We start from the raw sequence: 27,407 nt of genomic DNA, 5'->3' as shown, positions 1-27,407 counted from the left end.
AACCTCTCCTTTATCCAGGGGTCCACTCTCCCTCTCCTCAACACTGATACAAAACCTCCCCTTTATCCAGGGGTCCACTGTCCCTCTCCTCAACACTGATACAAAACATCCCCTTTATCCAGGGGTCCACTGTCCCTGTCCCTCTCCTCAACACTGATACAAAACCTCCCCTTTATCCAGGGGTCCACTGTCCCTCTCCTCAACACTGATACAAAACCTCCCCTTTATCCAGGGGTCCACTCACCCTCTCCTCAACACTGATACAAAACCTCCCCTTTATCCAGGGGTCCACTGTCCCTCTCCTCAACACTGATACAAAACCTCCCCTTTATCCAGGGGTCCACTGTCCCTCTCAACACTGATACAAAACCTCCCCTTTATCCAGGGGTCCACTGTCCCTCTCCTCAACACTGATACAAAACCTCCCCTTTATCCAGGGGTCCACTCTCCCTCTCCTCAACACTGATACAAAACCTCCCCTTTATCCAGGGGTCCACTGTCCCTCAACACTGATACAAAACCTCTCATTTATCCAGGGGTCCACTGTCCCTCTCCTCAACACTGATACAAAACCTCCCCTTTATCCAGGGGTCCACTGTCCCTCTCCTCAACACTGATACAAAACCTCCCCTTTATCCAGGGGTCCACTGTCCCTGTCCCTCTCCTCAACACTGATACAAAACCTCCCCTTTATCCAGGGGTCCACTGTCCCTCTCCTCAACACTGATACAAAACCTCCCCTTTATCCAGGGGTCCACTGTCCCTGTCCCTCTCCTCAACACTGATACAAAACCTCCCCTTTATCCAGGGGTCCGCTGTCCCTCTCCTCAACACTGATACAAAACCTCCCCTTTATCCAGGGGTCCACTGTCCCTCTCCTCAACACTGATACAAAACCTCCCCTTTATCCAGGGGTCCACTGTCCCTGTCCCTCTCCTCAACACTGATACAAAACCTCCCCTTTATCCAGGGGTCCACTGTCCCTCTCCTCAACACTGATACAAAACCTCCCCTTTATCCAGGGGTCCACTGTCCCTGTCCCTCTCCTCAACACTGATACAAAACCTCCCCTTTATCCAGGGGTCCACTGTCCCTTTCCTCAACACTGATACAAAACCTCCCCTTTATCCAGGGGTCCACTCTCCCTCTCCTCAACACTGATACAAAACCTCCCCTTTATCAAGGGGTCCACTCTCCCTCTCCTCAACACTGATACAAAACCTCCCCTTTATCCAGGGGTCCACTGTCCCTCTCCTCAACACTGATACAAAACCTCCCCTTTATCCAGGGGTCCACTGTCCCTGTCCCTCTCCTCAACACTGATACAAAACCTCCCCTTTATCCAGGGGTCCACTGTCCCTCTCCTCAACACTGATACAAAACCTCCCCTTTATCCAGGGGTCCACTCTCCCTCTCCTCAACACTGATACAAAACCTCCCCTTTATCCAGGGGTCCACTCTCCCTCTCCTCAACACTGATACAAAACCTCCCCTTTATCCAGGGGTCCACTCTCCCTCTCCTCAACACTGATACAAAACCTCCCCTTTATCCAGGGGTCCACTGTCCCTCTCCTCAACACTGATACAAAACCTCCCCTTTATCCAGGGGTCCACTGTCCCTGTCCCTCTCCTCAACACTGATACAAAACCTCCCCTTTATCCAGGGGTCCACTGTCCCCCTCCTCAACACTGATACAAAACCTCCCCTTTATCCAGGGGTCCACTGTCCCTCTACTCTCCTCAACACTGATACAAAACCTCCCCTTTATCCAGGGGTCCACTGTCCCCCTCCTCAACACTGATACAAAACCTCCCCTTTATCCAGGGGTCCACTGTCCCTCTCCTCAACACTGATACAAAACCTCCCCTTTATCCAGGGGTCCACTGTCCCTCTCCTCAACACTGATACAAAACCTCCCCTTTATCCAGGGGTCCACTGTCCCTCTCCTCAACACTGATACAAAACCTCCCCTTTATCCAGGGGTCCACTGTCCCTCTACTCTCCTCAACACTGAAGACACGATGTTAAAAGGTAAAACAGAGAGACCATTGAGTCAGCGACTGCAGTACCAACCAGGACATTAGGAATGTGCTGCGGTTCAACCAGGAAGAACTTGTCGTAACGAACCACCGTCTCAAAGAACTCCAGCGACACGGACGTGTGTTGGTAACCACTGAGACCAGAGGAGACCAGCTGAGGAGACAGGATATGATGTCAGACATTAGAATCAACAGACTGTGTGTTGGTAACCACTGAGACCAGAGGAGACCAGCTGAGGAGACAGGATATGATGTCAGACATTAGAATCAACAGACTGTGTGTTGGTAACCACTGAGACCAGAGGAGACCAGCTGAGGAGACAGGATATGATGTCAGACATTAGAATCAACAGACTGTGTGTTGGTAACCACTGAGACCAGAGGAGACCAGCTGAGGAGACAGGATATGATGTCAGACATTAGAATCAACAGACTGTGTGTTGGTAACCACTGAGACCAGAGGAGACCAGCTGAGGAGACAGGATATGATGTCAGACATTAGAATCAACAGACTGTGTGTTGGTAACCACTGAGACCAGAGGAGACCAGCTGAGGAGACAGGATATGATGTCAGACATTAGAATCAACAGACTGTGTGTTGGTAACCACTGAGACCAGAGGAGACCAGCTGAGGAGACAGGATATGATGTCAGACATTAGAATCAACAGACTGTGTGTTGGTAACCACTGAGACCAGAGGAGACCAGCTGAGGAGACAGGATATGATGTCAGACATTAGAATCAACAGACTGTGTGTTGGTAACCACTGAGACCAGAGGAGACCAGCTGAGGAGACAGGATATGATGTCAGACATTAGAATCAACAGACTGTGTGTTGGTAACCACTGAGACCAGAGGAGACCAGCTGAGGAGACAGGGAGAACACAGGATATGATGTCAGACATTAGAATCAACAGACTGTGTGTTGGTAACCACTGAGACCAGAGGAGACCAGCTGAGGAGACAGGATATGATGTCAGACATTAGAATCAACAGACTGTGTGTTGGTAACCACTGAGACCAGAGGAGACCAGCTGAGGAGACAGGATATGATGTCAGACATTAGAATCAACAGACTGTGTGTTGGTAACCACTGAGACCAGAGGAGACCAGCTGAGGAGACAGGATATGATGTCAGACATTAGAATCAACAGACTGTGTGTTGGTAACCACTGAGACCAGAGGAGACCAGCTGAGGAGACAGGATATGATGTCAGACATTAGAATCAACAGACTGTGTGTTGGTAACCACTGAGACCAGAGGAGACCAGCTGAGGAGACAGGATATGATGTCAGACATTAGAATCAACAGACTGTGTGTTGGTAACCACTGAGACCAGAGGAGACCAGCTGAGGAGACAGGATATGATGTCAGACATTAGAATCAACAGACTGTGTGTTGGTAACCACTGAGACCAGAGGAGACCAGCTGAGGAGACAGGGAGAACACAGGATATGATGTCAGACATTAGAATCAACAGACTGTGTGTTGGTAACCACTGAGACCAGAGGAGACCAGCTGAGGAGACAGGGAGAACACAGGATATGATGTCAGACATTAGAATCAACAGACTGTGTGTTGGTAACCACTGAGACCAGAGGAGACCAGCTGAGGAGACAGGGAGAACACAGGATATGATGTCAGACATTAGAATCAACAGACTGTGTTGGTAACCACTGAGACCAGAGGAGACCAGCTGAGGAGACAGGGAGAACACAGGATATGATGTCAGACATTAGAATCAACAGACTGTGTGTTGGTAACCACTGAGACCAGAGGAGACCAGCTGAGGAGACAGGGAGAACACAGGATATGATGTCAGACATTAGAATCAACAGACTGTGTGTTGGTAACCACTGAGACCAGCTGAGGAGACAGGGAGAACACAGGATATGATGTCAGACATTAGAATCAACAGACTGTGTGTTGGTAACCACTGAGACCAGAGGAGACCAGCTGAGGAGACAGGGAGAACACAGGATATGATGTCAGACATTAGAATCAACAGACTGTGTGTTGGTAACCACTGAGACCAGCTGAGGAGACAGGGAGAACACAGGATATGATGTCAGACATTAGAATCAACAGACTGTGTGTTGGTAACCACTGAGACCAGAGGAGACCAGCTGAGGAGACAGGGAGAACACAGGACATGATGTCAGAGACTAGAAACAGGGGTCAGTGGACTGGACCCGGGGTCGTCAGTGGACTGGACCCTGGGTCGTCAGTGGACTGGACCCTGGGTCGTCAGTGGACTGGACCCGGGGTCGTCAGTGGACTGGACCCGGGGTCGTCAGTGGACTGGACCCTGGGTCGTCAGTGGACTGGACCCGGGGTCGTCAGTGGACTGGACCCGGGGTCGTCAGTGGACTGGACCCGGGGTCGTCAGTGGACTGGACCCGGGGTCGTCAGTGGACTGGACCCTGGGTCGTCCACGGCTGTGTGTAACTCACCGTTCTCATCATATCCTGCAGGGCGGACGTCTTGGCCGTGTCGCCAGAGAAGTGAGCTCCGTGAGACGCAGGCAGAGCCTCTCCTAGCATGTACAGCAGCCTGATGGCCACCTCCACCTCCATGAAGGACGCCGTCTGCCACCGTCTGACACACAATCAGGATCAATACACAGTTCTTCACAAACACTCTTTTAAAAAAAGGGCAAAGTTAGAAAATAAAGGTGGACATTGAGGAACAAAACAAGATGGAGTCTTACTGTACGGTGTTGTTGAAGACTCTGCCTACAGCTTCCAGGAGCAGGTCAGGAGACACCTGAGCCAGACGATCCAACAGCATCTTTAACTGTTTCCTGTACTCTACAAACATCGCTTCATCCTCCCCCTGAGAGACAGAGACAGAGAGAGGGGGGAGAGATGGACAGAAAGAGAGAGAGTGAGTAATGAGAATGATGTTCAACTCCCCCCCCACAATTTAAAACTCAAAGTTTTTACCTCGTTGTCAAAGTTGTACTCTTCATCATAAGTTAGTTTCTTCATGACAGCCAACATGATGACCTGTTGAGACAGAGAGCACAGTCAACATCCTGGTTATATCTGCTAACAAGATGACAGAGGGACAGACGCTAGAAAAGGTTTTAAAAGCTAGTGGCCGGTTTCCCAGACACAGATTCATTCTATTCCTGGAATACAAAAAAACAAACATATTTTTAGTTCAGAACTAGGCCTCATCTGTGTCCGGGAAACCAGCCCCCAAAAAGAGTTCCTGATGAAATCGCACCTCAACGTTAGTCTTCTGTTGATCTGTCAGCAGCGGAAACTAGAAGAGAGGAGACAGAGAGGGAGACAGAGAGAGAGACAGAGAGAGAGAGAGACAGAGAGGGAGACAGAGAGAGAGACAGAGAGGAGAGACAGAGAGGAGAGACAACAGAATGTCCTCATGATGAAACACAACCATATAGGACCTTTAATTCAACACAGTGGTCTGTTCCAGGAAGCAGGAGAGACTAGCCAGCTAACTAGGATAAACACACAGGGACACACACACACACACACACAGGGACACACACACACACACATCTTAATTTTCTGAATCATTTAGAAAGTTAAAAACTCAAATGTGTTATTGGTTTGTAAAGTTAATTATACCGTGGTGATTTCAAGACTATATTTGTTGTAAATGTAGAATATTTGGGACAGTTAGCCAGCTAATTCACTGCTGTCTCTTTCTGGAACAGCCCCACAGGAGGGTAATGATGGGGGTCAGTTAGTGTGGACAGGTTTCTCCACCTTGTCTGATTCCCAGTACTCTTCAACGGCCTCCTGTCCTCCTCTCCTTACCTGAAGCATGTTACTCTGCCACTCGGACCCCTTGAGGAAGATTAAGCAGATAAAACACGAAGGTTTACGTCATGTTACCGCGTCACCCTGAGCCTATCGAGGACGCTGTCACATGGTCTGAGGGGCATAGAGATTATGTTTCCATGGTTTCCATCCTGTCTGGTAAAGATACATCTAGAGTGTCTCCCTCTCCTGTCTAGTAAAGATACATCTAGAGTGTCTCCCTCTCCTGTCTAGTAAAGATACATCTAGAGTGTCTCCTGTCTAGTAAAGATACATCTAGAGTGTCTCCCTCTCCTGTCTAGTAAAGATACATCTAGAGTGTCTCCCTCTCCTGTCTAGTAAAGATACATCTAGAGTGTCTCCCTCTCCTGTCTAGTAAAGATACATCTAGAGTGTCTCCTGTCTAGTAAAGATACATCTAGAGTGTCTCCCTCTCCTGTCTGGTAAAGATACATCTAGAGTGTCTCCTGTCTAGTAAAGATACATCTAGAGTGTCTCCCTCTCCTGTCTGGTAAAGATACATCTAGAGTGTCTCCTGTCTAGTAAAGATACATCTAGAGTGTCTCCCTCTCCTGTCTAGTAAAGATACATCTAGAGTGTCTCCTGTCTAGTAAAGATACATCTAGAGTGTCTCCCTCTCCTGTCTAGTAAAGATACATCTAGAGTGTCTCCCTCTCCTGTCTGGTAAAGATACATCTAGAGTGTCTCCCTCTCCTGTCTAGTAAAGATACATCTAGAGTGTCTCCCTCTCCTGTCTAGTAAAGATACATCTAGAGTGTCTCCCTCTCCTGTCTAGTAAAGATACATCTAGAGTGTCTCCTGTCTAGTAAAGATACATCTAGAGTGTCTCCCTCTCCTGTCTAGTAAAGATACATCTAGAGTGTCTCCCTCTCCTGTCTAGTAAAGATACATCTAGAGTGTCTCCTGTCTAGTAAAGATACATCTAGAGTGTCTCCCTCTCCTGTCTAGTAAAGATACATCTAGAGTGTCTCCCTCTCCTGTCTAGTAAAGATACATCTAGAGTGTCTCCTGTCTAGTAAAGATACATCTAGAGTGTCTCCCTCTCCTGTCTGGTAAAGATACATCTAGAGTGTCTCCCTCTCCTGTCTAGTAAAGATACATCTAGAGTGTCTCCCTCTCCTGTCTGGTAAAGATACATCTAGAGTGTCTCCCTCTCCTGTCTAGTAAAGATACATCTAGAGTGTCTCCTGTCTAGTAAAGATACATCTAGAGTGTCTCCTGTCTAGTAAAGATACATCTAGAGTGTCTCCCTCTCCTGTCTGGTAAAGATACATCTAGAGTGTCTCCCTCTCCTGTCTAGTAAAGATACATCTAGAGTGTCTCCTGTCTAGTAAAGATACATCTAGAGTGTCTCCCTCTCCTGTCTAGTAAAGATACATCTAGAGTGTCTCCCTCTCCTGTCTGGTAAAGATACATCTAGAGTGTCTCCCTCTCCTGTCTAGTAAAGATACATCTAGAGTGTCTCCTGTCTAGTAAAGATACATCTAGAGTGTCTCCCTCTCCTGTCTGGTAAAGATACATCTAGAGTGTCTCCTGTCTAGTAAAGATACATCTAGAGTGTCTCCCTCTCCTGTCTGGTAAAGATACATCTAGAGTGTCTCCCTCTCCTGTCTAGTAAAGATACATCTAGAGTGTCTCCTGTCTAGTAAAGATACATCTAGAGTGTCTCCTGTCTAGTAAAGATACATCTAGAGTGTCTCCCTCTCCTGTCTGGTAAAGATACATCTAGAGTGTCTCCTGTCTAGTAAAGATACATCTAGAGTGTCTCCTGTCTAGTAAAGATACATCTAGAGTGTCTCCCTCTCCTGTCTAGTAAAGATACATCTAGAGTGTCTCCCTCTCCTGTCTAGTAAAGATACATCTAGAGTGTCTCCCTCTCCTGTCTGGTAAAGATACATCTAGAGTGTCTCCTGTCTAGTAAAGATACATCTAGAGTGTCTCCTGTCTAGTAAAGATACATCTAGAGTGTCTCCCTCTCCTGTCTGGTAAAGATACATCTAGAGTGTCTCCTGTCTAGTAAAGATACATCTAGAGTGTCTCCTGTCTAGTAAAGATACATCTAGAGTGTCTCCCTCTCCTGTCTAGTAAAGATACATCTAGAGTGTCTCCCTCTCCTGTCTAGTAAAGATACATCTAGAGTGTCTCCCTCTCCTGTCTAGTAAAGATACATCTAGAGCGTCTCCCTCTCCTGTCTAGTAAAGATACATCTAGAGTGTCTCCCTCTCCTGTCTAGTAAAGATACATCTAGAGTGTCTCCCTCTCCTGTCTAGTAAAGATACATCTAGAGTGTCTCCTGTCTAGTAAAGATACATCTAGAGTGTCTCCCTCTCCTGTCTAGTAAAGATACATCTAGAGTGTCTCCCTCTCCTGTCTAGTAAAGATACATCTAGAGTGTCTCCTGTCTAGTAAAGATACATCTAGAGTGTCTCCTGTCTAGTAAAGATACATCTAGAGTGTCTCCCTCTCCTGTCTAGTAAAGATACATCTAGAGCGTCTCCTGTCTAGTAAAGATACATCTAGAGCGTCTCCTGTCTAGTAAAGATACATCTAGAGTGTCTCCCTCACCTGTCTGGTAAAGATACATCTAGAGCGTCTCCCTCTCCTGTCTAGTAAAGATACATCTAGAGTGTCTCCCTCTCCTGTCTAGTAAAGATACATCTAGAGTGTCTCCCTCTCCTGTCTAGTAAAGATACATCTAGAGTGTCTCCTGTCTAGTAAAGATACATCTAGAGTGTCTCCTGTCTAGTAAAGATACATCTAGAGTGTCTCCCTCTCCTGTCTAGTAAAGATACATCTAGAGTGTCTCCTGTCTAGTAAAGATACATCTAGAGTGTCTCCCTCTCCTGTCTAGTAAAGATACATCTAGAGTGTCTCCTGTCTAGTAAAGATACATCTAGAGTGTCTCCCTCTCCTGTCTAGTAAAGATACATCTAGAGTGTCTCCCTCTCCTGTCTAGTAAAGATACATCTAGAGTGTCTCCTGTCTAGTAAAGATACATCTAGAGTGTCTCCCTCACCTGTCTAGTAAAGATACATCTAGAGTGTCTCCCTCTCCTGTCTAGTAAAGATACATCTAGAGTGTCTCCTGTCTAGTAAAGATACATCTAGAGTGTCTCCTGTCTAGTAAAGATACATCTAGAGTGTCTCCCTCTCCTGTCTGGTAAAGATACATCTAGAGTGTCTCCCTCTCCTGTCTAGTAAAGATACATCTAGAGTGTCTCCCTCACCTGTCTAGTAAAGATACATCTAGAGTGTCTCCTGTCTAGTAAAGATACATCTAGAGTGTCTCCCTCTCCTGTCTAGTAAAGATACATCTAGAGTGTCTCCTGTCTAGTAAAGATACATCTAGAGTGTCTCCTGTCTAGTAAAGATACATCTATAGTGTCTCCCTCTCCTGTCTAGTAAAGATACATCTAGAGTGTCTCCTGTCTAGTAAAGATACATCTAGAGTGTCTCCTGTCTAGTAAAGATACATCTAGAGTGTCTCCCTCTCCTGTCTAGTAAAGATACATCTAGAGTGTCTCCTGTCTAGTAAAGATACATCTAGAGTGTCTCCTGTCTAGTAAAGATACATCTAGAGTGTCTCCCTCTCCTGTCTGGTAAAGATACATCTAGAGTGTCTCCCTCTCCTGTCTGGTAAAGATACATCTAGAGCGTCTCCCTCTCCTGTCTAGTAAAGATACATCTAGAGTGTCTCCCTCACCTGTCTAGTAAAGATACATCTAGAGTGTCTCCTGTCTAGTAAAGATACATCTAGAGTGTCTCCCTCTCCTGTCTAGTAAAGATACATCTAGAGTGTCTCCCTCTCCTGTCTAGTAAAGATACATCTAGAGTGTCTCCTGTCTAGTAAAGATACATCTAGAGTGTCTCCCTCTCCTGTCTAGTAAAGATACATCTAGAGTGTCTCCCTCTCCTGTCTAGTAAAGATACATCTAGAGTGTCTCCCTCTCCTGTCTAGTAAAGATACATCTAGAGCGTCTCCCTCTCCTGTCTAGTAAAGATACATCTAGAGTGTCTCCCTCTCCTGTCTAGTAAAGATACATCTAGAGTGTCTCCCTCTCCTGTCTAGTAAAGATACATCTAGAGTGTCTCCTGTCTAGTAAAGATACATCTAGAGTGTCTCCCTCTCCTGTCTAGTAAAGATACATCTAGAGTGTCTCCCTCTCCTGTCTGGTAAAGATACATCTAGAGTGTCTCCCTCTCCTGTCTAGTAAAGATACATCTAGAGTGTCTCCCTCTCCTGTCTAGTAAAGATACATCTAGAGTGTCTCCTGTCTAGTAAAGATACATCTAGAGTGTCTCCCTCTCCTGTCTAGTAAAGATACATCTAGAGCGTCTCCCTCTCCTGTCTGGTAAAGATACATCTAGAGCGTCTCCCTCTCCTGTCTAGTAAAGATACATCTAGAGTGTCTCCTGTCTAGTAAAGATACATCTAGAGCGTCTCCCTCTCCTGTCTAGTAAAGATACATCTAGAGTGTCTCCTGTCTAGTAAAGATACATCTAGAGTGTCTCCCTCTCCTGTCTAGTAAAGATACATCTAGAGTGTCTCCCTCTCCTGTCTAGTAAAGATACATCTAGAGTGTCTCCTGTCTGGTAAAGATACATCTAGAGCGTCTCCCTCTCCTGTCTAGTAAAGATACATCTAGAGTGTCTCCTGTCTAGTAAAGATACATCTAGAGTGTCTCCCTCTCCTGTCTAGTAAAGATACATCTAGAGTGTCTCCTGTCTGGTAAAGATACATCTAGAGCGTCTCCCTCACCTGTCTAGTAAAGATACATCTAGAGTGTCTCCTGTCTAGTAAAGATACATCTAGAGCGTCTCCCTCTCCTGTCTAGTAAAGATACATCTAGAGTGTCTCCCTCTCCTGTCTAGTAAAGATACATCTAGAGGGTCTCCCTCTCCTGTCTAGTAAAGATACATCTAGAGTGTCTCCCTCTCCTGTCTAGTAAAGATACATCTAGAGTGTCTCCCTCTCCTGTCTAGTAAAGATACATCTAGAGCGTCTCCCTCTCCTGTCTAGTAAAGATACATCTAGAGTGTCTCCCTCTCCTGTCTAGTAAAGATACATCTAGAGTGTCTCCCTCTCCTGTCTAGTAAAGATACATCTAGAGTGTCTCCTGTCTAGTAAAGATACATCTAGAGTGTCTCCCTCTCCTGTCTAGTAAAGATACATCTAGAGTGTCTCCTGTCTAGTAAAGATACATCTAGAGTGTCTCCCTCTCCTGTCTAGTAAAGATACATCTAGAGCGTCTCCTGTCTAGTAAAGATACATCTAGAGCGTCTCCTGTCTAGTAAAGATACATCTAGAGTGTCTCCCTCTCCTGTCTAGTAAAGATACATCTAGAGCGTCTCCCTCTCCTGTCTGGTAAAGATACATCTAGAGTGTCTCCCTCTCCTGTCTAGTAAAGATACATCTAGAGTGTCTCCCTCTCCTGTCTAGTAAAGATACATCTAGAGCGTCTCCCTCTCCTGTCTAGTAAAGATACATCTAGAGTGTCTCCCTCTCCTGTCTGGTAAAGATACATCTAGAGTGTCTCCCTCTCCTGTCTAGTAAAGATACATCTAGAGTGTCTCCCTCTCCTGTCTAGTAAAGATACATCTAGAGCGTCTCCCTCTCCTGTCTAGTAAAGATACATCTAGAGTGTCTCCCTCTCCTGTCTAGTAAAGATACATCTAGAGTGTCTCCCTCTCCTGTCTAGTAAAGATACATCTAGAGTGTCTCCCTCTCCTGTCTAGTAAAGATACATCTAGAGTGTCTCCCTCTCCTGTCTAGTAAAGATACATCTAGAGCGTCTCCCTCTCCTGTCTGGTAAAGATACATCTAGAGTGTCTCCTGTCTGGTAAAGATACATCTAGAGTGTCTCCCTCTCCTGTCTAGTAAAGATACATCTAGAGTGTCTCCCTCTCCTGTCTAGTAAAGATACATCTAGAGTGTCTCCCTCTCCTGTCTAGTAAAGATACATCTAGTGTCTCCTGTCTAGTAAAGATACATCTAGAGTGTCTCCCTCTCCTGTCTAGTAAAGATACATCTAGAGCGTCTCCCTCTCCTGTCTAGTAAAGATACATCTAGAGTGGCCCAAATGACACTATTCCCTTCATAGTGCACTACATTTGACCAGAGGCCTGGATGGAATAAGGTGCCATAGAGAATAGGGAGCCATATTCCCATAGACCTCTGGTCAAATGTAGTGCACAGAGAATAGGGTGCCATATTCCCATAGACCTCTGGTCAAATGTAGTGCATATAGAGAATAGGGAGCCATATTCCCATAGACCTCTGGTCAAATGTAGTACACAGAGAGAATAGGGAGCCATATTCCCATAGGCCTCTGGTCAAATGTAGTGCACATAGAGAATAGGGAGCCACATTCCCAACTAGCAGTGTGTATCTCACCTGTTTGAGTACGTTCAGGTAGTCGTATTCCCAACTAGCAGGGTGTATCTCACCTGTTTGAGTACGTTCAGGTAGTCGTAGCAGAAGCCTACGATGTTGGCGGAGATGTCGTCGTCGTCGTGGACCAACAGCTGGAGGAGCAGAGGAACCTTGGCCTCCAGGGCTCGCAGCGCCTCGGCGGCGGCGTTCACGTCGCCCCCCTTGGCCAGTTTGGTCCAGCTCAGCACCAGAGACTGGCCCATCCCATTCACCAGTCTGGAGAACTTAGCCAGGAAGTCCACATCCTCCTCCTGACGGAGCCAAGACAGGAAACACTTTCACTAGACAGGAAACACTTTCACTAGACAGGAAACACTTTCACTAGACAGGTATAAAACAGGAAACAGATTCACATCCATTCAGGAAGTGGAGGTGAGGAGGGAAATGGGGCCTTTGGTCTTTTGTTGGACTGTGGGAAATGGAGCAGCGAGTGTGTGTTATGTGTGTGTGTGTGTGTTATGTGTGTGTGTTATGTGGTGTGTGTGTGTGTGTTATGGGTGTGTGTGTTATGGGTGTGTGTGTTATGTGGTGTGTGTGTGTGTGTTATGTGTGTGTGTGTTATGTGGTGTGTGTGTGTGTGTGTGTTATGTGGTGTGTGTGTGTGTGTGTGTTATGTGGTGTGTGTGTTATGTGGTGTGTGTGTGTGTGTGTGTGTGTGTGTGTGTGTGTGTGTTATGTGGTGTGTGTTGTGTGTGTGTGTTATGTGGTGTGTGTTGTGTGTGTGTTATGTGGTGTGTGTTGTGTGTGTGTTATGTGGTGTGTGTTGTGTGTGTGTTATGTGGTGTGTGTCATGTGGTGTGTGTGTGTGTGTTATGTGGTGTGTGTGTTATGTGGTGTGTGTGTGTGTGTTATGTGGTGTGTGTGTTATGTGGTGTGTGTCATGTGGTGTGTGTGTGTGTGTTATGTGGTGTGTGTTGTGTGTGTGTTATGTGGTGTGTGTGTTGTGGTGTGTGTGTGTGTGTTATGTGGTGTGTGTGTGTGTCGTCAGACAGTACTCAGACCCCTAGACGTTTTCCACGTTATGAATTGGTTTTAAAATTACATTTTCTTTTCAACGATCTACACAAAATACTCTGACGTCAAAGTGGAAGAAAAAAAACTTTAAAATCTATATATTAATGAAAAATATAACACTAAATGCATTTAGATGTTACAGACTTCAGTCTTTCTGGGTCTCCAAGAGCTTTAAACACCTGGATTGTACAATATTTGTACATTTTATTATTTTTTGAAATTCTTCAAGCTCTGTCAAGTTGGTTGTTGATCACTGCTAGACAGCCATTTTCAAGTCTTTCCATAGATTTTTAAGCCGATTTAAGTCCAAACTGTAACTCAGCCCCTCAGGAACATTCACTGTCTTCTTGGTAAACAACTTAGTGTATATTTGGCCTTGTGTTTTAGGTTATTGTCCTGCTGAAAAGCTGAATGTGTCTCCCAGTGCCTGTTGAACCAGGTTTTCCAATAGGATTCTTCCTGGGCTTAGCGCCATTCAGTTTTTCCCCCCCCATTTATCCTGAAAATCTCCCCAGTCCTTACCGATGACAAGCATACCCATAACATGATGCAGCCACCACCATGCTAGACAATATGAAGACTGGTACTCAGTGATGTGATGGATTGGATTTGCCCCAAATATAACACTTTGTATTCAGGACAAAGTTAATTTCTTAGCCACATTTTTTGCAGTTTTACTTTAGTGTCTTATTGCAACAGGATGGATGTTTTGTAATATTTATATTCTGTACAGACGTCTTTCTTTTCACTCTGTCATTTAGGTTAGTTTTGTGGAGTCACTACAATGTTGTTGATCCATCCTCAGTTTTCTCCTATCACAGCCATTAAACTCTGTAACGGTTTTAAAGTCACCATTGGCCTCATGGTGACTAATTCTGTGCTTTGAAATCCACTCCTCGACTGAGGAACCTCACAGATAATTGTACGTGTGGGGGTACAGAGATGAGGTAGTCATTCATAAATCATGTTAAACATTATTACTGCACACAGAGTGAGTCCATACAACTTATGTGACTTGTTGAGCACATTTTGACTCCTGAACGTATTTAGTCTTGCCATAACAAAGGGCGGTTGAATACTTATTGACTCAATACATTTCAGCTTTTTATTTTTGTATTAAATTTGTTTTTGTTTTTAAAATGTCTAAAAACAGAATTCCACTTTGACATTGTGAAGTATTGTGTGTAGATCGATGGCACAACATCTCAATTTAATCCATTTTAAAGTCAAAGCTGTAAAACGACAAAATCTGGGGAAAACTTCCAGAAGGGACTGTGTGTGTGTGTGTGTGTGTGTGTGTGTGTGTGTGTGTGTGTGTACACCTACCTGGTCCACATTGAAGAAGCCAGCCGACTGCAGGACCTGACAGAGGGACTCAATCAGTTTGGTCTTGTCTGTCGGGTCCATGCCTTTATTAACAATCTCAAACAGGCAGTCACACGCCTCCTCTCTCAGGTCCTCCACAGACATCTGACTCAGCAGGAGGTTTATAAACCTGGAGGGACAGGAACACACTGGTTACACACTGGTCCAGGACCAGTCATCTGATCTAGTCTGGTTCATTAACCTGGAGGGACAGGAACACACTGGTTACACACTGGTCCAGGACCAGTCATCTGATCTAGTCTGGTTCATTAACCTGGAGGGACAGGAACACACTGGTCCAGGACCAGTCATCTGATCTAGTCTGGTTCATTAACCTGGAGGGACAGGAACACACTGGTCCAGGACCAGTCATCTGATCTAGTCTGGTTCATTAACCTGGAGGGACAGGAACACACTGGTCCAGGACCAGTCATCTGATCTAGTCTGGTTTATAAACCTGGAGGGACAGGAACACACTGGTCCAGGACCAGTCATCTGATCTAGTCTGGTTCATAAACCTGGAGGGACAGGAACACACTGGTCCAGGACCAGTCATCTGATCTAGTCTGGTTCATAAACCTGGAGGGACAGGAACACACTGGTCCAGGACCAGTCATCTGATCTAGTCTGGTTCATAAACCTGGAGGGACAGGAACACACTGGTCCAGGACCAGTCATCTGATCTAGTCTGGTTCATTAACCTGGAGGGACAGGAACACACTGGTCCAGGACCAGTCATCTGATCTAGTCTGGTTCATAAACCTGGAGGGACAGGAACACACTGGTCCAGGACCAGTCATCTGATCTAGTCTGGTTCATTAACCTGGAGGGACAGGAACACACTGGTCCAGGACCAGTCATCTGATCTAGTCTGGTTTATAAACCTGGAGGGACAGGAACACACTGGTCCAGGACCAGTCATCTGATCTAGTCTGGTTTATAAACCTGGAGGGACAGGAACACACTGGTCCAGGACCAGTCATCTGATCTAGTCTGGTTCATAAACCTGGAGGGACAGGAACACACTGGTCCAGGACCAGTCATCTGATCTAGTCTGGTTCATAAACTAGCTAACAACAGCTACTGAAACAGATGTTGGCTAGCTAACTACAGCTACTGAAACAGATGTTGGCTAGCTAACTACAGCTACTGAAACAGATGTTGGCTAGCTAACTACAGCTACTGAAACAGATGTTGGCTAGCTAACGATAGCTACAGAAACAGATGTTGGCTAGCTAACTACTGAAACAGATGTTGGCTAGCTAACTACTGAAACAGATGTTGGCTAGCTAACGACAGCTACTGAAACAGATGTTGGCTAGCTAACGACAGCTACTGAAACAGATGTTGGCTAGCTAACGACAGCTACTGAAACAGATGTTGGCTAGCTAACGACAGCTACTGAAACAGATGTTGGCTAGCTAACGACAGCTACTGAAACAGATGTTGGCTAGCTAACGACAGCTACTGAAACAGATGTTGGCTAGCTAACTACAGCTACTGAAACAGATGTTGGCAAGCTAACTACAGCTACTGAAACAGATGTTGGCTAGCTAACGATAGCTACTGAAACAGATGTTGGCTAGCTAACTATAGCTACTGAAACAGATGTTGGCTAGCTATGAATTAATCGTTCTGACATGATACGAGTGATAGTGTAATCAATGAATGAACGTGTTAAATTACGTGACGTGCAGTCATATTCAGGTCCTGATTGGTCAACAAGCTTATTTGACACGTCAAATAGTGTATATTTTTGGACACACAAAGACCCAAACAGCGTTCCATAGAAATCCTGCTGGAGAATAAAACGACTGCCCACACAGACAGACAGACCACACAGACAGACCAGGCCGACCACAGACAGACAGACCAGACAGACCACAGACAGACCACAGACAGACCACAGGCCGCCCACAGGCCGCCCACAGACAGACAGACCACAGACAGACAACAGACAGACCACAGACAGACCACAGGCAGACCACACAGACAGACAGACAGACAGACCACAGGCCGACCACAGACAGACAGAGACCGACAGACGTACCTGTCGTTGGCGATGAGGTTGAGGTCTATCCAGGAGACGTATGCCCCCACCACCTCCAGACATTGACAGGTGATCTCAGGGTGAGACTGCTGATACGCCCCGAGGATCTGGTACCAAGACTCAACCAGGCTGGGGATGACCTGCTCCCTCATACCGTCCTTTATTAGTGTGTTTCTACGTACCTCCTAGAGAGAGGAGAGAGAGGAGGGAGAGAGGAGGGAGAGAGAGGAGAGGAGAGTTAGAGACTGGGGATGACCTGCTCCCTCATACCGTCCTTTATTAGTGTGTTTCTACGTACCTCCTAGAGAGAGGAGGGAGAGGAGGGGAGAGAGAGGAGGGGAGAGAGAGAGGAGAGTTAGAGACTGGGGATGACCTGCTCCCTCATACCGTCCTTTATTAGTGTGTTTCTACGTACCTCCTAGAGAGAGGAGGGAGAGAGAGGAGAGAGAGAGGAGGGGAGAGAGAGGAGAGGAGAGTTAGAGACTGGGGATGACCTGCTCCCTCATACCGTCCTTTATTAGTGTGTTTCTACGTACCTCCTAGAGAGAGGAGAGAGAGAGAGGAGGGGAGAGGAGGGGAGAGAGGAGAGTTAGAGACTGGGGATGACCTGCTCCCTCATACCATCCTTTATTAACGTGTTCCTACGTACCTCCTAGAGAGAGGAGAGAGAGGAGGGGAGAGAGAGAGAGAGGAGGGGAGAGAGAGAGAGAGGAGGGGAGAGAGAGAGAGAGGAGGGAGAGAGAGGAGGGGAGAGAGGAGGGGAGAGAGAGAGAGAGGAGGGGAGAGAGGAGGGGAGAGAGAGAGAGGAGGGGAGAGAGAGAGGAGGGGAGAGAGAGAGAGAGGAGGGGAGAGAGGAGAGGAGAGGGGAGAGAGAGAGAGGAGAGAGAGAGGAGGGGAGAGAGGAGAGTTAGAGACTGGGGATGACCTGCTCCCTCATACCATCCTTTATTAACGTGTTCCTACGTACCTCCTGGAGAGAGGAGGGAGAGGAGGGGAGAGAGGAGAGAGAGAGGAGGGGAGAGAGAGGGGAGAGAGGAGAGTTAGAGACTGGGGATGACCTGCTCACTCATACCGTCCTTTATTAACGTGTTCCTACGTACCTCCTAGAGAGAGGAGAGAGAGGAGGGGAGAGAGGAGAGAGAGGAGGGGAGAGAGAGAGAGAGGAGGGGAGAGAGAGGGGAGAGAGGAGAGTTAGAGACTGGGGATGACCTGCTCACTCAATGGGGGGGGGGGTCCTCCACCACCTCAGTGACCTGCTCACTCAATAGGGGAGGTGTCCTCCACCACCTCAGTGACCTGCTCACTCAATAGGGGGGGGGGGGTCCACCTCAGCGTCCTCTTACCTCAGGGGAGTGCAGGATATCTCTGTCCACCACCTCAGCGTCGATGGCCATCAGTGTTCTGAGGTAGACGTCGACCCCGTGTGGGTTCAGGCCCACTAGAGACAGCAGGTCATAGAAGAACTTGGGCCAGTGGGTCAGGTACTCCATCACGAAGGTCAGAGCAAACACCTGGGCTGCCTTGTTACGGATAAACGGCTTCTCTGGTTGGGAGTTCATTAACTGGAGAGGAGGAGGAAGAGGGGGGAGGAGGAAGAGGGAGGAGGAGGCAGAAGAGGGAGGAGGAGGAAGAAGAGGAGGGAGGAAGGGAAGGGGGAGGAGGAAGGGGGAGGAGGAGGAGAAGGAAGAGAAGGAGGAAGATGGAGGAGGAGGAGAAGGAAGAGAAGGAGGAGGAAGAGGAGGAGGAAGATGGGGAGGAGGAGGAAGGGACGGAAGACGAGGAAGATGAGGAGGAAGAGGAGGGGAAGGATTGCAGGGATAGCAGAGAAGGAGAATAGCATATTGAAATCAATTTTTTATGACAATTTTTCAATCCAGGAGTGGAAGATGGCCAAACTTCATGACTGTATGTGTAAATGTGTAACTAACAAAAGCTCAAGTAACAAATAGTGATGAAATCTGCTCCGTTGTTTGTGACAAGCTGACTGAGTTTCAGACAGAGAAGCAGAGCCTCACCTGACACTGCAGCCATTTCATCAGGGTTTCTCTAATCAGCTGTTGCTGGACAGGACTGAGACCGCCATGTCTGGGACAAAACACAGAACAACTAAAGTCACTTTGTGTTCATCACTAATTCATAGAGGAATCCTGCTAACAGAGAGACACATGGTTTTCATTCAGATGTTAGTAGGAAACGTGCCAGTACTTTAATACTCTACTGTAAAAGCATGAGAAAAGGTCACAGCTGTAATCTAGAGTCAATGGGATTGGAGGAACAGACAACCTATTATCACAGCCTTCCTAATTCATCACTCCTCCCCCTCTCCTCTCCTTCCTCCTCACACCTCTCCTCCTCTTCCTCCTTCCTCCTCCCCCATTTCCCTCCTCTCTCCTTCCTCCTCCTCCTCCTCTCCTTCCTCCTCCTCCTCTCCTTCCTCCTCTCACCTGTACTTGATCTGGTGCTCCAGGACTTGGAAACAGAAGAACTTCACGTGGTCGTCACTGAGAGAGGGATTAATAAAGTTATTACACTACAACACAGGGTCGTCACTGAGAGATAAATAAAGTTATTACAATACAACACAGGGTCGTCACTGAGAGAGGGATTAATAAAGTTATTACAATACAACACAGGGTCGTCAATGAGAGAGGGATTAATAAAGTTATTACAATACAACACAGGGTCGTCAATGAGAGAGGGATTAATAAAGTTATTACAATACAACACAGGGTCGTCACTGAGAGAGGGATTAATAAAGTTATTACAATACAACACAGGGTCGTCAATGAGAGAGGGATTAATAAAGTTATTACAATACAACACAGGGTCGTCAATGAGAGAGGGATTAATAAAGTTATTACAATACAACACAGGGTCGTCACTGAGAGAGGGATTAATAAAGTTATTACACTACAACACAGGGTCGTCACTGAGAGAGGGATAAATAAAGTTATTACAATACAACACAGGGTCGTCACTGAGAGAGGGATTAATAAAGTTATTACAATACAACACAGGGGGGGACTGACACAGGGGTGACTAGAATCCAGAACGACCCAACAGGGAGACCAGAGAAGGACCAGCAGAGAGACCAACAGGGGGACCAACAGGGGGACCAACAGGGAGACCAGAGACCAACAGAGAGACCAACAGGGAGACCAACAGAGAGACCAACAGAGAGACCAACAGAGAGACCAACAGAGAGACCAACAGGGAGACCAACAGGGAGACCAACAGGGAGACCAACAGAGAAGGACCAACAGGGGAGACCAACAGGGAGACCAGAGACCAACAGGGAGACCAGAGACCAACAGGGAGACCAACAGGGAGACCAGAGACCAACAGGGAGACCAGAGACCAACAGAGAGGCCAACAGAGAGACCACCAGAGAGACCAACAGAGAGACCAACAGAGAGACCAACAGGGAGACCAGAGACCAACAGGGAGACCAACAGAGAGACCAACAGAGAGACCAACAGGGAGACCAGAGACCAACAGGGAGACCAACAGAGAGGCCAACAGAGAGACCACCAGAGAGACCAACAGAGAGACCAACAGGGGGACCAACAGGGAGACCAACAGGGAGACCAACAGGGAGACCAACAGGGGGACCAGAGACCAACAGGGAGACCAACAGGGAGACCAACAGGGAGACCAGAGACCAACAGGGAGACCAACAGGGAGACCAGAGACCAACAGGGAGACCAGAGACCAACAGAGAGGCCAACAGAGAGGCCAACAGAGAGACCAACAGAGAAACCAACAGAGAGACCAACAGAGAGACCAACAGAGAGACCAACAGAGAGACCAGAGACCAACAGGGAGACCAACAGGGAGACCATAGACCAACAGGGAGACCAGAGACCAACAGAGAGGCCAACAGAGAGACCACCAGAGAGACCAACAGGGGGACCAACAGAGAGACCAACAGAGAGACCAACAGGGAGACCAGAGACCAACAGGGAGACCAGAGACCAACAGAGAGGCCAACAGAGAGACCAACAGAGAGACCAACAGAGAGACCACCAGAGAGACCAACAGAGAGACCAACAGGGGGACCAACAGAGAGACCAACAGGGAGACCAGAGACCAACAGGGAGACCAGAGACCAACAGAGAGGCCAACAGAGAGACCACCAGAGAGACCAACAGAGAGACCAACAGGGAGACCAACAGGGAGACCAACAGGGAGACCAACTGGGAGACCAACTGGGAGACCAACAGAGAGACCAACAGAGAGACCAACAGAGAGACCAACAGGGAAACCAACAGGGAGACCAACAGAGAGACCAACAGAGAGACCAACAGAGAGACCAACAGACAGACCAACAGACAGACCAACAGACAGACCAACAGAGAGACCAACAGGGAGACCAACTGGGAGACCAACTGGGAGACCAACAGAGAGACCAACAGAGAGACCAACAGAGAGACCAACGGGGAGACCAACAGAGAGACCAACGGGGAGACCAACAGGGAGACCAACAGAGAGACCAACGGGGAGACCAACAGGGAGACCAAGCAGTAGAACAGGTTGGATTCTGAAACCTCCCAGGTGTGACTAGAAGGATACTGTACCGTCTCTAATCAGAATCCTACCAACTAAATGGTTCTCACCTGTAAATGTCTTTAGCCAGGGCCTCTGCACACACCTCCCAGGCATCCTGGGACTCCTTCAACTGCTCAAAATACACCATCGCCTGAGGAGGAGAGGGCCAGAGAGAGGGCCAGAGAGAGAGGGGGCAGAGAGAGAGGGGGCAGAGAGAGAGGGGCAGAGAGAGAGGGGGCAGAGAGAGAGGGGGCAGAGAGAGAGGGGGCAGAGAAAGAGGGGCAGAGAGAGGGAAACAAACAAGAGTTAGAAAAGGGAGTGAGAGAGAGAAAGAGAGCTTCTGAATCTCACACATAACTACCACATTCTGCAGCCAGCCACACAACCCCTCGTGCTGACAGTGGAGAGGGACTATGGTGGCTAGCTGGCTGGCTGGCTGGCTGGCTGGCTGGCTGGCTGCCTCAAGGACACAGAGTTGGTGTGGGTGTCTAGACATGTATTTCTGTGTTGGCCACCATCTGAAAAAGCATGGTGGAAGCCTTGTGTTCCACAGCAGATCCCCGGTGGAAACCTTGTGTTCCACAGCAGAACAGCAGATCCCCGGTGAAAGCCTTGTGTTCCACAGCAGAACAGCAGATCCCCGGTGGAAGCCTTGTGTTCCACAGCAGATCCCCGGTGGAAGCCTTGTGTTCCACAGCAGATCCCCGGCGGAAGCCTTGTGTTCCACAGCAGATCCCCGGTGGAAGCATTGCGTTCCACAGCAGATCCCCAGTGGAAGCCTTGTGTTCCACAGCAGATCCCCAGTGGAAGCCTTGTGTTCCACAGCAGATCCCCCGGCGGAAGCCTTGTGTTCCACAGCAGATCCCCGGCGGAAGCCTTGTGTTCCACAGCAGATCATCAGATCCCTGGCGGAAGCCTTGTGTTCCACAGCAGAACCCCGGTGGAAGCCTTGTGTTCCACAGCAGATCCCCGGTGGAAGCCTTGTGTTCCACAGCAGATCCCCGGTGGAAGCCTTGTGTTCCACAGCAGAACAGCAGATCCCTGGTGGAAGCCTTGTGTTCCACAGCAGAACCCTGGTGGAAGCCTTGTGTTCCACAGCAGAACAGCAGATCCCCGGTGGAAGCCTTGTGTTCCACAGCAGAACAGCAGAACCCTGGTGGAAGCCTTGTGTTCCACAGCAGAACCCTGGTGGAAGCCTTGTGTTCCACAGCAGAACAGCAGATCCCCGGTGGAAGCCTTGTGTTCCACAGCAGAACAGCAGAACCCTGGTGGAAGCCTTGTGTTCCACAGCAGAACCCCGGTGGAAGCCTTGTGTTCCACAGCAGAACAGCAGATCCCCGGTGGAAGCCTTGTGTTCCACAGCAGAACAGCAGATCCCCGGTGGAAGCCTCGTGTTCCACAGCAGAACAGCAGATCCCCGGTGGAAGCCTTGTGTTCCACAGCAGATCCCCGGTGGAAGCCTTGTGTTCCACAGCAGAACAGCAGATCCCTGGTGGAAGCCTTGTGTTCCACAGCAGATCCCTAGTGGAAGCCTTGTGTTCCACAGCAGATCCCCGGTGGAAGCCTTGTGTTCCACAGCAGAACATCAGATCCCTGGCGGAAGCCTTGTGTTCCACAGCAGATCCCTGGTGGAAGCCTTGTGTTCCACAGCAGATCCCCAGTGGAAGCCTTGTGTTCCACAGCAGAACAGTAGATCCCCAGTGGAAGCCTTGTGTTCCACAGCAGAACCCTGGTGGAAGCCTTGCGTTCCACAGCAGATCCCCGGTGGAAGCCTTGTGTTCCACAGCAGATCCCCGGTGGAAGCCTTGCGTTCCACAGCAGATCCCCGGTGGAAGCCTTGCGTTCCACAGCAGATCCCCGGTGGAAGCCTTGTGTTCCACAGCAGATCCCCGGTGGAAGCCTTGCGTTCCACAGCAGAACAGCAGATCCCTGGTGGAAGCCTTGTGTTCCACAGCAGAACAGCAGAACCCCGGTGGAAGCATTGTGTTCCACAGCAGATCCCTGGTGGAAGCCTTGTGTTCCACAGCAGAACAGCAGATCCCTGGTGGAAGCCTTGTGTTCCACAGCAGAACAGCAGATCCCTGGTGGAAGCCTTGTGTTCCACAGCAGAACAGCAGATCCCCGGTGGAAGCCTTGTGTTCCACAGCAGATCCCTGGTGGAAGCCTTGTGTTCCACAGCAGAACAGCAGAACCCAGGTGGAAGCCTTGTGTTCCACAGCAGAACAGCAGAACCCCGGTGGAAGCCTTGTGTTCCACAGCAGAACAGCAGAACCCCGGTGGAAGCTTTGTGTTCCACAGCAGATCCCTGGTGGAAGCCTTGTGTTCCACAGCAGATCCCCGGTGGAAGCCTTGCGTTCCACAGCAGAACAGCAGATCCCTGGTGGAAGCCTTGTGTTCCACAGCAGAACAGCAGAACCCCGGTGGAAGCATTGTGTTCCACAGCAGATCCCTGGTGGAAGCCTTGTGTTCCACAGCAGAACAGCAGATCCCTGGTGGAAGCCTTGTGTTCCACAGCAGAACAGCAGATCCCTGGTGGAAGCCTTGTGTTCCACAGCAGAACAGCAGATCCCCGGTGGAAGCCTTGTGTTCCACAGCAGATCCCTGGTGGAAGCCTTGTGTTCCACAGCAGAACAGCAGAACCCAGGTGGAAGCCTTGTGTTCCACAGCAGAACAGCAGAACCCCGGTGGAAGCCTTGTGTTCCACAGCAGAACAGCAGAACCCCGGTGGAAGCTTTGTGTTCCACAGCAGATCCCTGGTGGAAGCCTTGTGTTCCACAGCAGAACAGCAGAACCCCGGTGGAAGCCTTGTGTTCCACAGCAGAACAGCAGATCCCCGGTGGAAGCCTTGTGTTCCACAGCAGATCCCCGGTGGAAGCCTCGTGTTCCACAGCAGAACAGCAGATCCCCGGTGGAAGCCTCGTGTTCCACAACAGAACAGCAGATCCCCGGTGGAAGCCTTGTGTTCCACAGCAGAACAGCAGATCCCCGGTGGAAGCCTTGTGTTCCACAGCAGAACAGCAGATCCCCGGTGGAAGCCTTGTGTTCCACAGCAGAACAGCAGATCCCTGGTGGAAGCCTTGTGTTCCACAGCAGATCCCCGGTGGAAGCCTTGTGTTCCACAGCAGAACATCAGATCCCTGGCGGAAGCCTTGTGTTCCACAGCAGATCCCTGGTGGAAGCCTTGTGTTCCACAGCAGATCCCCAGTGGAAGCCTTGTGTTCCACAGCAGATCCCCAGTGGAAGCCTTGTGTTCCACAGCAGATCCCCAGTGGAAGCCTTGTGTTCCACAGCAGATCCCCAGTGGAAGCCTTGTGTTCCACAGCAGATCCCCAGTGGAAGCCTTGTGTTCCACAGCAGATCCCCGGTGGAAGCCTTGTGTTCCACAGCAGAACCCTGGTGGAAGCCTTGTGTTCCACAGCAGATCCCCGGTGGAAGCCTTGCGTTCCACAGCAGATCCCCGGTGGAAGCCTTGCGTTCCACAGCAGATCCCCGGTGGAAGCCTTGCGTTCCACAGCAGATCCCCGGTGGAAGCCTTGTGTTCCACAGCAGATCCCCAGTGGAAGCCTTGTGTTCCACAGCAGATCCCCGGTGGAAGCCTTGTGTTCCACAGCAGATCCCCGGTGGAAGCCTTGCGTTCCACAGCAGATCCCTGGTGGAAGCCTTGTGTTCCACAGCAGATCCCTGGTGGAAGCCTTGTGTTCCACAGCAGAACAGCAGATCCCTGGTGGAAGCCTTGTGTTCCACAGCAGAACAGCAGAACCCCGGTGGAAGCATTGTGTTCCACAGCAGATCCCTGGTGGAAGCCTTGTGTTCCACAGCAGAACAGCAGATCCCTGGTGGAAGCCTTGTGTTCCACAGCAGAACAGCAGATCCCTGGTGGAAGCCTTGTGTTCCACAGCAGAACAGCAGATCCCCGGTGGAAGCCTTGTGTTCCACAGCAGATCCCTGGTGGAAGCCTTGTGTTCCACAGCAGAACAGCAGAACCCTGGTGGAAGCCTTGTGTTCCACAGCAGAACAGCAGAACCCTGGTGGAAGCCTTGTGTTCCACAGCAGAACCCTGGTGGAAGCCTTGTGTTCCACAGCAGAACCCTGGTGGAAGCCTTGTGTTCCACAGCAGAACCCTGGTGGAAGCCTTGTGTTCCACAGCAGAACAGCAGAACCCTGGTGGAAGCCTTGTGTTCCACAGCAGAACAGCAGAACCCCGGTGGAAGCCTTGTGTTCCACAGCAGAACAGCAGAACCCCGGTGGAAGCCTTGTGTTCCACAGCAGAACAGCAGAACCCCGGTGGAAGCCTTGTGTTCCACAGCAGAACAGCAGAACCCCGGTGGAAGCCTTGTGTTCCACAGCAGAACAGCAGAACCCCGGTGGAAGCCTTGTGTTCCACAGCAGAACAGCAGAACCCCGGTGGAAGCCTTGTGTTCCACAGCAGATCCCCGGTGGAAGCCTTGTGTTCCACAGCAGATCCCCGGTGGAAGCCTTGCGTTCCACAGCAGATCCCTGGTGGAAGCCTTGTGTTCCACAGCAGATCCCTGGTGGAAGCCTTGTGTTCCACAGCAGAACAGCAGATCCCTGGTGGAAGCCTTGTGTTCCACAGCAGAACAGCAGAACCCCGGTGGAAGCATTGTGTTCCACAGCAGATCCCTGGTGGAAGCCTTGTGTTCCACAGCAGAACAGCAGATCCCTGGTGGAAGCCTTGTGTTCCACAGCAGAACAGCAGATCCCTGGTGGAAGCCTTGTGTTCCACAGCAGAACAGCAGATCCCCGGTGGAAGCCTTGTGTTCCACAGCAGATCCCTGGTGGAAGCCTTGTGTTCCACAGCAGAACAGCAGAACCCTGGTGGAAGCCTTGTGTTCCACAGCAGAACAGCAGAACCCTGGTGGAAGCCTTGTGTTCCACAGCAGAACAGCAGAACCCTGGTGGAAGCCTTGTGTTCCACAGCAGAACAGCAGAACCCCGGTGGAAGCCTTGTGTTCCACAGCAGAACAGCAGAACCCCGGTGGAAGCCTTGTGTTCCACAGCAGAACAGCAGAACCCCGGTGGAAGCCTTGTGTTCCACAGCAGAACAGCAGAACCCCGGTGGAAGCCTTGTGTTCCACAGCAGAACAGCAGAACCCCGGTGGAAGCCTTGTGTTCCACAGCAGAACAGCAGAACCCCGGTGGAAGCCTTGTGTTCCACAGCAGAACAGCAGAACCCCGGTGGAAGCCTTGTGTTCCACAGCAGAACAGCAGAACCCCGGTGGAAGCCTTGTGTTCCACAGCAGAACAGCAGAACCCTGGTGGAAGCCTTGTGTTCCACAGCAGAACAGCAGAACCCCGGTGGAAGCCTTGTGTTCCACAGCAGAACAGCAGAACCCCGGTGGAAGCCTTGTGTTCCACAGCAGAACAGCAGAACCCCGGTGGAAGCCTTGTGTTCCACAGCAGATCCCTGGTGGAAGCCTTGTGTTCCACAGCAGAACAGCAGAACCCCGGTGGAAGCCTTGTGTTCCACAGCAGAACAGCAGAACCCCGGTGGAAGCCTTGTGTTCCACAGCAGAACAGCAGAACCCCGGTGGAAGCCTTGTGTTCCACAGCAGAACAGCAGATCCCTGGTGGAAGCCTTGTGTTCCACAGCAGAACAGCAGAACCCCGGTGGAAGCCTTGTGTTCCACAGCAGAACAGCAGAACCCCGGTGGAAGCCTTGTGTTCCACAGCAGATCCCTGGTGGAAGCCTTGTGTTCCACAGCAGAACCCCGGTGGAAGCCTTGTGTTCCACAGCAGATCCCTGGTGGAAGCCTTGTGTTCCACAGCAGAACAGCAGAACCCTGGTGGAAGCCTTGTGTTCCACAGCAGAACAGCAGAACCCCGGTGGAAGCCTTGTGTTCCACAGCAGAACCCCGGTGGAAGCCTTGTGTTCCACAGCAGAACCCCGGTGGAAGCCTTGTGTTCCACAGCAGAACCCCGGTGGAAGCCTTACGTTCCACAGCAGAACAGCAGAACCCTGGTGGAAGCCTTGTGTTCCACAGCAGAACAGCAGAACCCCGGTGGAAGCCTTGTGTTCCACAGCAGAACAGCAGAACCCCGGTGGAAGCCTTGTGTTCCACAGCAGAACAGCAGAACCCCGGTGGAAGCCTTGTGTTCCACAGCAGATCCCTGGTGGAAGCCT

The 27,407-nt window shown here is 49.3% G+C and overlaps 1 protein-coding gene across 8 annotated transcripts in view; it reads right to left on the bottom strand.

The window, feature by feature from the left end:
• xpot (exportin, tRNA (nuclear export receptor for tRNAs)) overlaps positions 1 to 27,407 on the bottom strand; it is a 59,229-nt gene that overhangs the window by 18,101 nt on the left and 13,721 nt on the right. For 4 of the 8 annotated variants that reach the window (XM_071334313.1, XM_071334312.1, XM_071334314.1 and 1 more), the window contains 13 exons: positions 21,334 to 21,416; positions 19,162 to 19,218; positions 18,733 to 18,802; positions 18,061 to 18,279; positions 16,718 to 16,902; positions 14,629 to 14,797; positions 12,303 to 12,539; positions 5,782 to 5,862; positions 5,273 to 5,311; positions 4,987 to 5,049; positions 4,752 to 4,876; positions 4,495 to 4,639; positions 2,075 to 2,194 (listed from right to left, as the gene is read on the bottom strand). In XM_071334313.1, the coding sequence (XP_071190414.1) occupies positions 2,075 to 2,194; positions 4,495 to 4,639; positions 4,752 to 4,876; positions 4,987 to 5,049; positions 5,273 to 5,311; positions 5,782 to 5,862; positions 12,303 to 12,539; positions 14,629 to 14,797; positions 16,718 to 16,902; positions 18,061 to 18,279; positions 18,733 to 18,802; positions 19,162 to 19,218; positions 21,334 to 21,416 (1,593 nt within the window). The remainder of the gene's footprint in view (positions 1 to 2,074; positions 2,195 to 4,494; positions 4,640 to 4,751; positions 4,877 to 4,986; positions 5,050 to 5,272; positions 5,312 to 5,781; positions 5,863 to 12,302; positions 12,540 to 14,628; positions 14,798 to 16,717; positions 16,903 to 18,060; positions 18,280 to 18,732; positions 18,803 to 19,161; positions 19,219 to 21,333; positions 21,417 to 27,407) is intronic. The other 4 variants (XM_071334316.1, XM_071334319.1, XM_071334315.1 and 1 more) reach the window with 3 other exon arrangements.

This window comes from Salvelinus alpinus, chromosome 11 (assembly GCF_045679555.1).
Source record: "Salvelinus alpinus chromosome 11, SLU_Salpinus.1, whole genome shotgun sequence".
Taxonomy (NCBI): Eukaryota; Metazoa; Chordata; class Actinopteri; order Salmoniformes; family Salmonidae; genus Salvelinus; species Salvelinus alpinus.
The sequence above is the reverse complement of the archived record's forward strand: the minus strand, read 5'-3'. Positions and strand labels throughout refer to the sequence as shown.